The sequence below is a fragment of the Leguminivora glycinivorella genome, chromosome Z, assembly GCF_023078275.1.
Source record: "Leguminivora glycinivorella isolate SPB_JAAS2020 chromosome Z, LegGlyc_1.1, whole genome shotgun sequence".
Classification (NCBI taxonomy): domain Eukaryota; kingdom Metazoa; phylum Arthropoda; class Insecta; order Lepidoptera; family Tortricidae; genus Leguminivora; species Leguminivora glycinivorella.
In genome coordinates, this window is record NC_062998.1 from 51,184,195 (window position 1) to 51,197,007 (window position 12,813).

Consider the following 12,813-nt stretch of genomic DNA (forward strand, 5'->3'; position numbering starts at 1 on the left):
CCACCACCTCGTCTGCCACGGCGGAGTAGTGCAGGCGAGACACATACAGCGGCCTACTCGGTGTTGCGACCCGTAGACCAGAATTAACCGCCTCTGCAGTCCCACACACAGTCTTTCGAGGCGCCCTACGTGTCTTGTTTTTTCTTTCCACCAGTTGACAGCCCACTAAACTTTTGAGTTAAGCGGGCAGTGCAAGTGGCCCTAAAACTTTGAAGTGCGCTCACGAAGCGATGCAGCTTTTCATACAAATACGTAAGTCGCCGAGCAACTTTGCCGCCCGTGGGCGCGCACCCTAAAAGTAATAAGCAATCTTGAGCGTTTTTATGAAAATGGTGTAATAAAAACGGCAAAATTCATGGTTCAAACTAGTTTAATCACTATTTTCCATGGAATTTAAATGTACAATTATCTAAAATATAATAACCTACTTTTAAGTTAACCTAGATTTACATTTACATTGTATATTATGCAGCTGAGTGATGGAGACACGGCCATAGATTTAAGATAATAGCTATAGTTAGGCCGGCAACAGACAGTCTTATGGCCCAGCCACGACATTGGTCTAAGCGCGACAGCGGTGAGCGGCATCCATACGTGCGAATGAAAAGTCCCATCGCTGTGTCTCGCTCCAATGTATGGCCGCCGCTCGCCGCTGTCGCGCTTAGACCATTGTCGTGGCTGAGCCGTTAGGCCGGCAACAGACAGTCTTAATTTTCATAATCTTAAAAAATCATAATCTTATAAAATAAGATTGACTGCCTTGCCACACACATTCTTAAAATTCAAATTGTTCGCAATCTGTCAGATCAATCTGAAAAAAATCATAATTCATCATAATTATCCCATAATCATAATTAAAAAATAAGACTGTGTGTGAACAGTTGCGAAATTGTATGGGAATCCGTGCACTCGATCTGATTTCATAAGATTATGATTTTTTAAGATTATGAAATTTAAGACTGTCTGTTGCCGGCCTTAAATTTCATAATCTTCAGATCGACTGCCTTGCCACACACATTCTTAAAATTCGGATAATTCGCAATCTGTCAGATCAATCTGAAAAATTTCATAATCTTAAAAAATAAGACTGTGTGTGGACAGTTGCGAAATTGTATGGAAATCCGTGCACTCGATTTGATTTCATAAGATTATGAAATTTAAGACTGTCTGTTGCCGGCCTTACTCTGTGAACACGGCTGTCTATTAGTGTAGGGCTGAGTGCACGCTCATATTGAGCGTGCAGTGGGGCGGGGCGTGCGGCGTGCATGTCAAACAATTGAAGCTCATACATGTGTCCTGAGTCGACGCATGGGGTGCACGCAGGCGAACCCGCCCCGCCGACTGAACGTCCACTCCGGCCTTAAGCTGAGTTTACACCAGCAAGTCATTGCTGCAAGTTTTGGGTAAGAGTGAGTGGCAAATATCTGCATCTCTTTCTTGCATATACCCCTGTTTTAAAACTTGCAGCAATATCTTGCAGGTGTAAACTCAGCTTTACACTTAGACAAAGAAGACAGTAATATATTCTGATTTATAATGCTAATCTTTAATTCAAGATGAAGCTCAAAGGCTACAGTGTACAGATTAACCCCCTTATATAAAAACGTTCAATAAAGTTACCAAGCCGATAAAGTTCGTTTGTCCCTTTCCGACGTATTGGTGTGTTAGAAAGGGACAAACGAACTTTATCGGTTTGATAACTCTAGTGAACGTTTATGAATAGGAGGGATAGTGTATAATGATTTACCATCTTATTTTCTCGGAATCGTTCGTATAAAATTTGTCATGCTAGCTCGGTCAGCGTTAGGTACTGGTCCCACCGCGAGCTAGTAAGCTATGAGCTATCGGCTATAAAAACGAACAAAAGATAATCACTCCCGTGTAAATAAAAGAAACACGGCGATGTTTATAGTTACTCGCCCAGCGGTGAGCTATCAATATCGCCGTGTCTCTTTTATTTGCACGGGAGTGCTTATAGCTCATAGCTTACTAGCTCGCGGTGGGACCAGTGCCTTAGTACTTGTCTGAGCTTGACTGATATGGCAAGAGACGTTCGTGAATTTCCGTGAAAACACGAAGGCAAATATTAGCACTACATCGGAGAGAGCGCACACACGGGCAACTTTTGGCAGCGACTTTTTTGTCGCTCACATCATCGGTCTATGGGCTAGTATGAAAGTGCGCGCACGAAGCGACGCAACTTTTCATACAAATACGTAAGTCGCCGAGCAACCTTGTCGCCCGTGGGAGCTCACCCTAAAAGTTACATTGAAAAGAAATACATAATAATCCTTCTTAGCTGTGTCCCTTTCATCTTCTTACTATTATTTCATTAGAATCCTTAATACTTACAGAAAATTGGGAGTTAATGCAACTAATTTCATTGTTAGACCTTAAATTCATGCAAATAAAATTCAAGTACAGCCACGGACTTATGTAAAGCTTTCGACACTCTTGGGTCAGTTGGGCCTTTTTTTTCAAAATGTCCAACCACTTTTTTGTATCATGGGTATTTTTTACGCGATTTTTACTCAGAATCGCGAGGTCTATCGATCCTGATAAGAGAAAAAGAAATGTCCTAAGATTTCCATACATACAATTTTCAAACCTTCCATTCCGTTGCCGCCATACAAAATGTATGAAAAAATGGTAACGGAATGGGAAAAAACCTAGGGACACTTTTTTCTCCTATTAGGATTGAATGAGCTCGAAAAAATTCCAAATCCAAAAAAAAAGTGGGGTGGACAACTTTGAAAAAAAAAAATGGACCAGTGGAAGAAATATAAAGATGAAACATCAAATAATATACATGCCGGTATAATGTATGTATAAAATACTGTGGATGTCTAAATAATTATTTCAGTACAGATGGTGTTTTTTTTTTACGCACTAGTGTGAGAAGTGGTTCATTATATGCCAGGTCGAAACTTCGGAGAGCCATCTGTACTGAAAAACGTCGTTCGATACACGTGCGAAAAGGAAATTCGTAACTCGTGTCGATTTAAAACACTCCCTTCGGTCGTGTTTTAATTTATCGCCACTCGTTTCGAACTTCCTCTTTTACGCACTTGTATCGAAATGTACTATTATGCTACTTTAAAAATCGAACTTTGAAAAACGACAGAAGTGAGGCTTTTAAATCTATTCGTCGAGAATGAATTATTCGCACGTGTATTGTACATGGTTTTGCAGTACCAATGGCCCTTAACAGTTTCCACTACAAAGAACTGGTTTTAATACTAGAGAGGTAAAGTAACGCCATAGGCACTGTAAAAAAATATTGTGTGTATATATCTTAAGAGTTATAAAACAGTTATGAAATAAAAATAGAATAATGCATACATACAATACATACGATCACGCCTGTATCCCAAAAAGGGGTAGGTAGAGCACATGAAACTACTTAAGCTTCAGTGCCACTCTTGACATATAAGGGGTTGAAAGAAAACGAAACTGTGACATTGTGTGCTCTCTGAAAAATGCAGTTTACATTTTTAAATATTAACAATATTTTTACCATGATTTTTAGGTATAGTTTTTGTGTAACTAGACTTGCTAATAAGTACTAAATCAGATCATGGGCAAATATTATACTGCTTTCTACTGGAAAAAGTTGTCATTTTTTTCTATAATTGAGCAAAGCTACCCCACTTCGTAAAATAATTTTCATTATTTCTTTTAAATAAAGACTTCAACATGACATGAGACATGAATAGTACATTACATCAGAGGCCGGGAAAATGAGGATTTCCGGCCAAGTGGGTATATACGGCCGAGCGAGCGTGCCAGCGAGGCCGGATAGGGATACGAGGCCGGGAATCCGTTTTCACGCCGAGGCATGTATAGTGCTTTTCTCAAACATACAATGAAATTAAAAAAAAATGCTCTAAAGGACAATATTTTATAAAAAAAGTTACTTTGCAGGCCTAGGCCTAAAAAATAATATGAAATCCTTTTACAGTCCTCTCGAGTTGTTGCGCCCAAAAAGCGATACTTCCCAGCCCATTTTAAGGAACATAAAGACAATATTTCATTGCATGTTTGAGAAAATGTAAAATTCACTATAACACAAATATTTCAAGTTAAACATTATGAACAGTGTACTTTTACCACAAGCTTGAGACTGACTTATTCAATAGTGCGTGCATGCATCTCACTCATACTGATATATTAGAGGGGGTGAGATACAGAAGGTCAGTTCAGGTTGTCTAGGATAGCAGCCTTTATAGTTCCCGTATCCATGATTCATAATATAGAATGTTTCTTTTGATTATGATATTACAGATTTAGTGCGAAAAGGGTTTCCTTGGTATTTTTCCGGAAATGTTAATATTACATCTTGTACTCAGACTGTAATAGCATGACATGTTCATAGGTTTCTGTAACAATACGAAGGCAAATCTTTTCGCACATCTGTAATAACATCTACCATTGATTCCTCACTGACAGGACTGGACTCAATATGTTGTGGTGAGCATAATTTTTTCATTCGGGGCCAAAATTTGAATGAAATTTAGAGGGATTGATTTACAACAAATATGCATTTTTACTACAGTAATGACCGTATAACATACTATTTTGAAAGACCTGTGAAGTGCCAAATATAATCCTTTTTCAGGCCAGATGTGGCCCACACTTTGGCCCGGACATAGCCCCCAGGCCATAGTTCCACCACTTTGCAGAGTTAAAGTTTTTATTTCATTCGCTACGCTGATTTGCAAGCACATTATGTTCACACACACAGATTATTGCAATAACAACTCATATAAGTTAATTCGCTTCGCCAAAATTTAAAGCTAAATTTTATTGCTATTCGTAGTTAACATGTTCTCTTCACAGCAATACTAAATCATGATTCTTAGTTCATTAGGCACTTTTCCCTATAAAGCGGAAAAACACATCCTTGACTTATGCAAGTAGCCAGCGTTCGCTGGTAGTGTATTATTTATTTCACAAATCTGCCGTCACTAGCAAAAACAATTCATAATTAGCTTCAATATTTTGTCCCATGTATCGTTTTACAAATTCAGTAACTAGACAAATAACTTGAATTACAGATTTGTCTCAAATTTCATTGTAACTATGGACCTACTTTTATGTAATGCAAGATCATACGAAACCTAATTCATTTATATACATTTAGTCCTATGCTTTGTCAAATAACTTGCAAAAGTTTCAACCATTTACCATTAAATTTTAACAGTACAATAAAACCTTTAAAGCCTATTCACAAGCTTTACAAAGATTACTAATATTACAATGGCGATCTTACTCTTAACTTCCTACACATAAAAATACAATTTCTAGTTGCCATTCAAGTTTCTAAAGAGTGCTGCATAGGACATAGATACAACTACTTTACTATTCGATACTTCTTAATCGTCTTTATACAGAATTCATACGTTATAACCAACAATAAAGATTATGCAGTTCCAAACATGGATGACAAAGTTACAGAGTAGACGGGTGGCAGTGTAGCGGCCGCCTGTCAGATCAATGTTGCCAGCGCAACTGCCTTTATCACTATATTCGAGATTTTCTTACCTAACTTACGACTGAATATTTTTATGACTAAACATAGTGTGAATGTAAGGTGGAACCATTGGAGGCACTGACGACGTCGGTTCAGGTACTGGCTCCTTCTCCTTATTATTTTTCGTTTTTCTGAACTGAAATCCGTTTTTGCGAAGGATTTTACGTAGCGTCTCTCGTGACCCTTTGAAATTAATTTCTTCTTTTAAGATTTGTAACAGTTTGTTAATAGTTGGCACTTCCTTTTTAAAAGCATAGAACTCGTGGATTTTGCGTCTTATGACTTGTAAGTCATATTCGTCAACTTCAATTTTGCCTTTAGTGCGAACGCGTTTTTTGGGTGTTTTCTTTAACGTTTCGGGGTCTAGAAGGCCTTGTTCTACCAGGCGCGCTTCCTTTACTATGTTAAGTACGGTACGTTCTGAAACACCTGAAAACAAAAATAGTATAATATAAAAGTTATTAGAGTCAATGAAAGCTGACTCCATATGCAGCGTGTTTGCTAGGCTGATCTGATAGCATAGAACGTCGAAATTTTAGTGGGTCAATTTCTATCAAATTTGTTCTCATCTGAGCGTTGGGAAGACCTTGCGGTTAGGCGATTAGGCGATCAGAATGGCGCAAAAAACTAAGACCTAAACCTGCAGACAAACATTACATTAGTAATTAATGAGTTAAATTCAGTGCGCATTGAGAAATATTCTATCACCTGTCTGTGCGGAAAGATAACATCTTTTTTTCCGCAATTCGCGAATCTTTTTTTCCGCACAAATTATTTTTGTCAATATTTTTATATTACGGGGATTAAGAAATACTCGTATGGCAACACTAACCTGTAGCGGCAGAGACCCGCACATAGACTTTACTCAGCGGAATTATCGGCACTTGCATACGTTTTTCTTCGTCCATAAACTCTTTCACTTTCAATATTATCTCACGCACTTCACTAGTAATATTTTTCGGCATTTTGGTGGTTATTTATGATTAAAATCGACACAAAAATACACAACGGACATCTATGTCCTATGGCCGCCTTGACAGTTTGTTGACAAGATGGCGTCTGTAGTGCCACATTTCGCCACCCGCACAGCGCTAACTTGGTTTTGCTGTCAAGCGGCAAAGTCAAAAATTGTAATTTCAATCAATGTTTAGATATAGAAATAATCAACGCCGCGGGTCCAACAGGCCAGCTTCGATTGAAAACGATGTTATTTATTTGCGTATACGTGAAGGAGGACTTTATGGACAATTTCGCAGGTGGTGGCATGATTTATTTTTGCTAGACTATGAAGACATCAGATCAAAACAATACTATATGAGTTCGTACGCAATGCTGATGGCAAGAGCTGCTCAGTTTCAACATGAGCATACCAGTATTCATCCTTTCAGTAAATTCAGGTAATTTATTTAAATAAGATACTAGTTAGGTAGGTTTTTTACTTGTTTATTATTATAATTAACTTAACGTAATTGATTTAATATACTTTTATATTTATAATCAAATAATTTAATGCATAAAATATAAAAGTTTTACCTTTTACTTACACTATAAAAATATACAGGGTGTCTTAATGAGGAGGCACACTGACATTTTATCCCACCAGGCGGCGCCTGTGCAAGTGCATAGGCAGGCCAATGTCATTTATATGTGTTATGGCCGCTGTACACACATGGCCAACAGTTCCACCAACCCCCTTGGCCATGTGTGTAGAGGGCTACTTGGCCGTAAGTTGGCAGTTGGCGCTTGCGCTTGCCGGCCAACCGATTCGTGTCGGTTTTTTGTCCACACATCAAAGGATCTTGGCGCCAATGGCCAACTGCGTTTACACGTTGGCGCTTATTCAGTTGGTCGTCAGCCGTCAGAGAGGACAGTAGTGATATATTTACGAAAATAATAAGTTTATCTATGCCAATAATAGTGTAGATTTTAGGAAATAAAATAACCTTGCAAATGTTTAATGTATTTCCTAAAAAAGATAAATGTTCTTATCAGAATATTCAAAAAATTGTTAATATTGCAAATAATTTAATTTTACTACGGGGTTATTATTTTTTAATATTTTTTTTCTGACAACGTCTATGACCAAGAATTTCCTAGATTTTTTCATTCCACGTCCATCTTTCATGAAGAGCCAATGCCAAGTGATTGGTTCGCCAATGTGTAAACAGCGGCTCTTATCTTGGCCAAGGGGTTTCACAAAGGGCTGGTGGAACCGTTGGCCATGTGTGTACAGGGGCCATTGAGACAAAAAAAAAATCTTCTCGCTCTTTTCCATCTAGCAATGGACTAATAAGGTGGCGCCATCTGTCATAACCTTTGAGTGTGCCGCCTCATTACGGTAAGAAATTTCTTTGGAACCTAGTTTAAAATGCAGGCTTTCCTCATGGACTAACTACGTACCATAGCTGGGCACCGTTAATCAAATAGTTAACTTCGATAATCGTTAATCCGTTACTTAAAAAGTTAACTTCGTTAATCGTTAAAGCGATACATTTCGGTAGATTTAACGGAAGTTAAAGTTAATCGATAATCCGTTAACACGTCATAAAAATAGGACTCCACTGTAGGTATTATGTATTTCTATTTACTAAGTATCCACCAAAAACCATTAAAACCTGTGACGCCAATCGGTAAAAAACCGAAATGTAATAATTACGGTCTCTTCGGGCTTTTACCGCCGTTGGTTGGCTAAATCGTAGGTTTTACTTCGGATTGGTAATTATTGGGTCATTCATGCGGTCGCGATCGTGGTGTGTCAGTTCTTCAGATTGAGATTTGAAATGACAACTCGATGCTGTGGGTCACGATAGGTAACTTGGTAGAGTAATCTAAGGCAGCGTTCCCACTTATGCGTCGCGTGTCTCGGGGCGCGCAAAGGGCGTCCGCGCCACGCCACCTGAGTGTAATTCAAAAAGCGTCTCCTCAGTACATTTTGTATAGGAAGGACGTAAGGCGCGCCGCCAAGCGGCGCGGCGCGCGCCCCGCCGCCGCCACGCCACCTGGGGCGCGTCTTACGTCTTTCCTATACAAAATGTACTGAGGAGGCGTTTTTTGAATTACACTGAAGCGGCGTGGCGCGGACGCCCGTTGCGCGCCCCGAAACACGCGACGCTCTGGTGTGGCCGGTCACTAAGGCCCGCGCCGGACTCTAACTTGATGCGTCGGTTGCGCGATTTGTCTGTCATGCCTGATGATTGCACTCTATTCCCAGGTTAGTGATCGATCTAGCACGCCTAATAAGATTTAGAAGATCTCGAATTTATAAGTGATCCAAAGTCGCCAATTGGTCTTTAGACTGTTTATAACCGACGGATCTGCTTTTACCGATAAAACCTAGGTTTTGCCGTACTACGGGCTTTTACAGTAGCAGTAAGAACGTGGTTTTCGCGGCGCAGCGAGCCGCTTGGGGTGCTGTATTAACGATTAACGGACTCTATGAAATTTAACGGAAGTTAACGAATCCGTTAACATTTTTTAAAGTTAACTTAAAAGTTAATCCGTTAATCGAAATGTTAACTTCGTTAATTAACGATTAACGGATTAACGAGTTAATGCCCAGCTATGCTACGTACAGTATAATGAATACATAGGTACTTAAATAATGTAGAGTAAGAATTACAATCCCTAGTCTTAGAATGATATTTTGGTAGTAGCATAATAACATATATTATAAAAATATACCTATAGTTATTTGTGCAACAAGAGAACATAGTTGATATTTGCATCGAGTGACTAATTTGAGCCCTGAGGAAACGAAAGATTCTACTACTTATTACTCCTACTACTATTACCTACTTAGAATACTCAAATGTCGTGAAATCTAAATAACTTCATTTGAAGTTTATAGTCACTTACTTTTTGATCATGAAGTGAAATAGAATATAATAATTCAATTATATTGAACCTGTATTAGGCCCCGAACGCATAATAGTTATTTGTTATACAAGGGGGCAAAGTTGTATTTTAACGCCGAGTGTGGAATTGAAAAACGAGCAAGTGAAAGAATCCTGAACTTGCGAGTTTTTTAACACACGAGAAGTAAAATACATTTGCACCCGAGTGTAACACAAAACTTTTCCCCTCATTATAACGAGGAAACTACAACGCAAAAAATGCGTTTAACACTTCTTCCAGTAGTTCCACAGGTGGTAAATCGTCTTTATTACTAGATTCACCTACTTTTATCAATTTTAAAGCAGTTAATTTGACTTTATTCAAGGCCAAATTACTTTACCCACTAGTGGATAAAATGCGTTTTTACCCGATGGTATTGAAGGACTAAACACGTGTTTCCGAGCTAGTGAGGGGAAAATGACATTTGTGTATAGTCATTTGAATGTCGCTTTTTTTTTAATCAGCAAAGTAGGGTTATTCCAGTTGCCTATTAAGTGAAAAATAATTTGCTATTTCGTATGTCGACGAAAACTAGCGTATGTGAAGGCAAATTAGTACGAGTACATCTATATTTTTAAGTAGATACATTTTGATTGAAACTTCTTAGCAGTTCTAATGAAGTGCTATATTGGAACAGCTTTTCACCTGACTATGATGATTATTTTTCTTCAGAAACTTCTGGGACTGTCTGATTCTCCATCTGCTTCTCACGCGCATAATAGCTTTCCACATCAGCACAGATATTATACATACGCCCCATATAATATCCCATTATTTCTTGGTCGTCATAGACCTTGTATTTATTCTGGACCTTTATATCAACGCAAAAACTGGTTACGTCGTCAAAAGAACTAGAAAAGTCATTTTGCATTCTCACGATATATTAATGCACTATCTTTCGACTAAGGCATTTATCCATGCTATGACAGCGATCCCACTTCAATGCCTCATGTTCCTTAGACTAGGAAAGCAGATAACTCAGCCAACAGCCAAGGCTAACTTATTCATCTGTACACTGAGGATTATAAGTATGGTTCATATAACAAGACTGTTCCAAGCATCCAAATACTGGGCAAAAGATCGCGGCACATTCGCAAGGACTGTCACCTTCAAGTTCATCAGAATAATTGTTGTCGGAATCGTGGTGACATATAAAATAGTATCGTTTTCTAATGTTTATGCCGTGATTATGGGAATCTTAACAGGAACATTGAATGTAAACACTATTAGTGGAAAGATTATTGATGCGAAGTACCGATCTGGGTGGATGGAAGATGATTTCACATTTTACTTCGTGAGGTTCTCTAGAGTGATAAAGCATTTTTTTCTCTTTGGCTTTGGGATTATCCCTGTCGAGGAGACCTCCGATCGTATTATAACTTTAATAAGTTACTGGGTGGCCTGTACGTTTCATCTCTGGGCTGGCATTGTTTTGTACAACTGCGTAACAAGAGAGAATTCTCTGAACGATCGAATACATGTGGCGCGATCGCAGACTTTCAATGTTTTACGGATAAGGCGGCTCTCTGATGCTCTTCACGACAAAGTTGTCAAGTATTATGATTACAAGATGTCAAATTTGAACATTTTAGAGAAGAAAAACTGTCTGTATAAATCGTTACCACCTGAATTGGTCACAGAGATCAAAATGAGCTGTTATTCGAAGTATGTTGCGAAAATTCCCCCTTTTTCGGGATGGCCAACAGAAGTTATTACTAGAATTGTGAATCTGTTACAACCAGAGATATTTTTGAGTAATGATTTAGTGTGTAGTGTAAGTACCTGCCTACATTATACTACCCTTACCCTTATATTTTACATATACACAGGCTTTCATATATGTTATATACAATACAGCCCATCACTGTTGTCCAGCAATAATATCGTACGTAGCCGATCATTAATTCCATCGTTTATAACTAAACCATGTTGAATCTACTTTTTCACATCACCATTACCTACTAGGAGGGAGAAAAGTGGCGCTTTTCTTCCCTACTCTGATGGAGCAAAGTGACCCTTTTCTATTGAATGACACATGTTTGTACAATTATTAGGTACTTATTTGTTTTTGCATAAATAATCTATCTAGTAAAAACCCACATGGTAGCAAAATTATTTCCGCAACCCGCTACGCTCGAGATTAGATTATAGAATAGGTACTTTGATTCGATCAGAATTCAATGTACGTCCACGTTGTATCTGATTTTGCTCCTTTATTACACAATCTACTATTTTGTTGCTGGTTTTCTGTCAAGTATAACTTCTCTTGCAGACACAGAGCTTGCACGACGGACTATCGATAATCGAAGTAGGAGTCCTGGCAGTGTATTCTAAGCAGCAAGAGACTGGTCACCTCATGGATGGCGATTACTTTGGAGAGACGGCGCTGGTCAGCGATCGAATGCCGACGAATACCGTTATTTCCATTACTCCTAGCACGGTTGGTGTACCTACCTCTATTTTAACGGTCTTCCCAAACCGATCGAGCGATTTGTTTCCGCGTTGATAGGTTTGGGGAAACCCTACTTTTATTTTAGGGTTTGAAATGTCTGTGTGTGTGACTATACGGGACAAGCTTAATAACAAGAGTTCAGGGAAAAATACTTAGCTATTTCATAGACTTCCTAGGCCCTTTGATTTCAGATTTTGGTGCTGGATAAAATAAGTTTTAGTGAAATGGTGATAGCGTACCCAGACCTCTTCTGTACGTTGCGCATGGCGTCCATTTTAGCCAACACTGGGTCAGATAACCAGACCGAAGAATCCCGTACCAATCCGGAAACAATAACCGGGCCAGATAACCAAGCCGACGAAACCCGTATTAATCCGGAAACGTAACCTGTAGTAGCCATCACCGGGTCAAAAAAACCATGCCAAGGAAACCCGTATCCCGTATCAATCCGGAAACGTAACCGGTAGCCATCACCGGGTCAGATAACCAGACCTAAGAAACCCGTATCAATTAGAACGTATCCGGTACTTATCTAGTTTTCATTTTGTTACTTAAATTTATTACTATGTTTTTAAGTTTTAGATGTTTCATCATTCTCTTGCCCTTATCCCAGTCACTTGGGGTCGGCGCAGCATGTCTTTCTCTTCCATACATCTCTGTCACTCGTCATCTCATCATTAACTTGTTTTAGTTCCATATCATGTCTCACACAGTCCATCCACCTCTTCTTCGGTTTTCCCCTCCCGTTACTTCCACCACCTTCCACATTCATTCGTAATACCTTTCTCGTCACATGCCTTTCATCCCTCCGCATTACATGTCCATACCATGCTAGTCGATTCGCTCTTACTTTTTCAACAATCGGTGCTACTTTCAGGCTTCCTCTGATATACTCATTCTTTATTTTATCCATTCTTGTCACGCCACACATCCA

General features: G+C 38.9%; 2 protein-coding genes across 4 annotated transcripts; one reads left to right on the forward strand and one right to left on the reverse strand.

The window, feature by feature from the left end:
* Positions 1-3,943: 3,943 nt before the first annotated feature.
* On the reverse strand, positions 3,944-6,560 carry LOC125241220. Its single transcript, XM_048149585.1, has 2 exons — positions 6,366-6,560; positions 3,944-5,962 (listed from the first exon to the last, which is right to left on the reverse strand). The coding sequence occupies exons 1-2, from the start codon at positions 6,496-6,498 to the stop codon at positions 5,550-5,552; spliced, it is 546 nt and encodes a 181-aa protein (XP_048005542.1). The 5' UTR covers positions 6,499-6,560; the 3' UTR covers positions 3,944-5,549.
* A 102-nt stretch (positions 6,561-6,662) lies between these two features.
* Positions 6,663-12,455, forward strand: LOC125241804 (potassium/sodium hyperpolarization-activated cyclic nucleotide-gated channel 4-like). 3 transcript variants are annotated; one of them, XM_048150447.1, is made up of 5 exons: positions 6,663-6,930; positions 7,813-7,871; positions 10,100-11,201; positions 11,700-11,867; positions 12,071-12,455. In XM_048150447.1, exons 3-5 carry the CDS (start codon positions 10,314-10,316, stop codon positions 12,263-12,265), a joined length of 1,251 nt encoding a protein of 416 aa, XP_048006404.1. In that variant the 5' UTR covers positions 6,663-6,930; positions 7,813-7,871; positions 10,100-10,313; the 3' UTR covers positions 12,266-12,455. The 3 variants fall into 3 exon arrangements, with proteins under 3 accessions (XP_048006404.1, XP_048006403.1, XP_048006402.1); XM_048150446.1 differs by lacking the exon at positions 7,813-7,871 and having other exon boundaries at positions 12,056-12,455; XM_048150445.1 differs by lacking the exon at positions 7,813-7,871.
* The last annotated feature ends 358 nt before the right edge of the window (positions 12,456-12,813 follow it).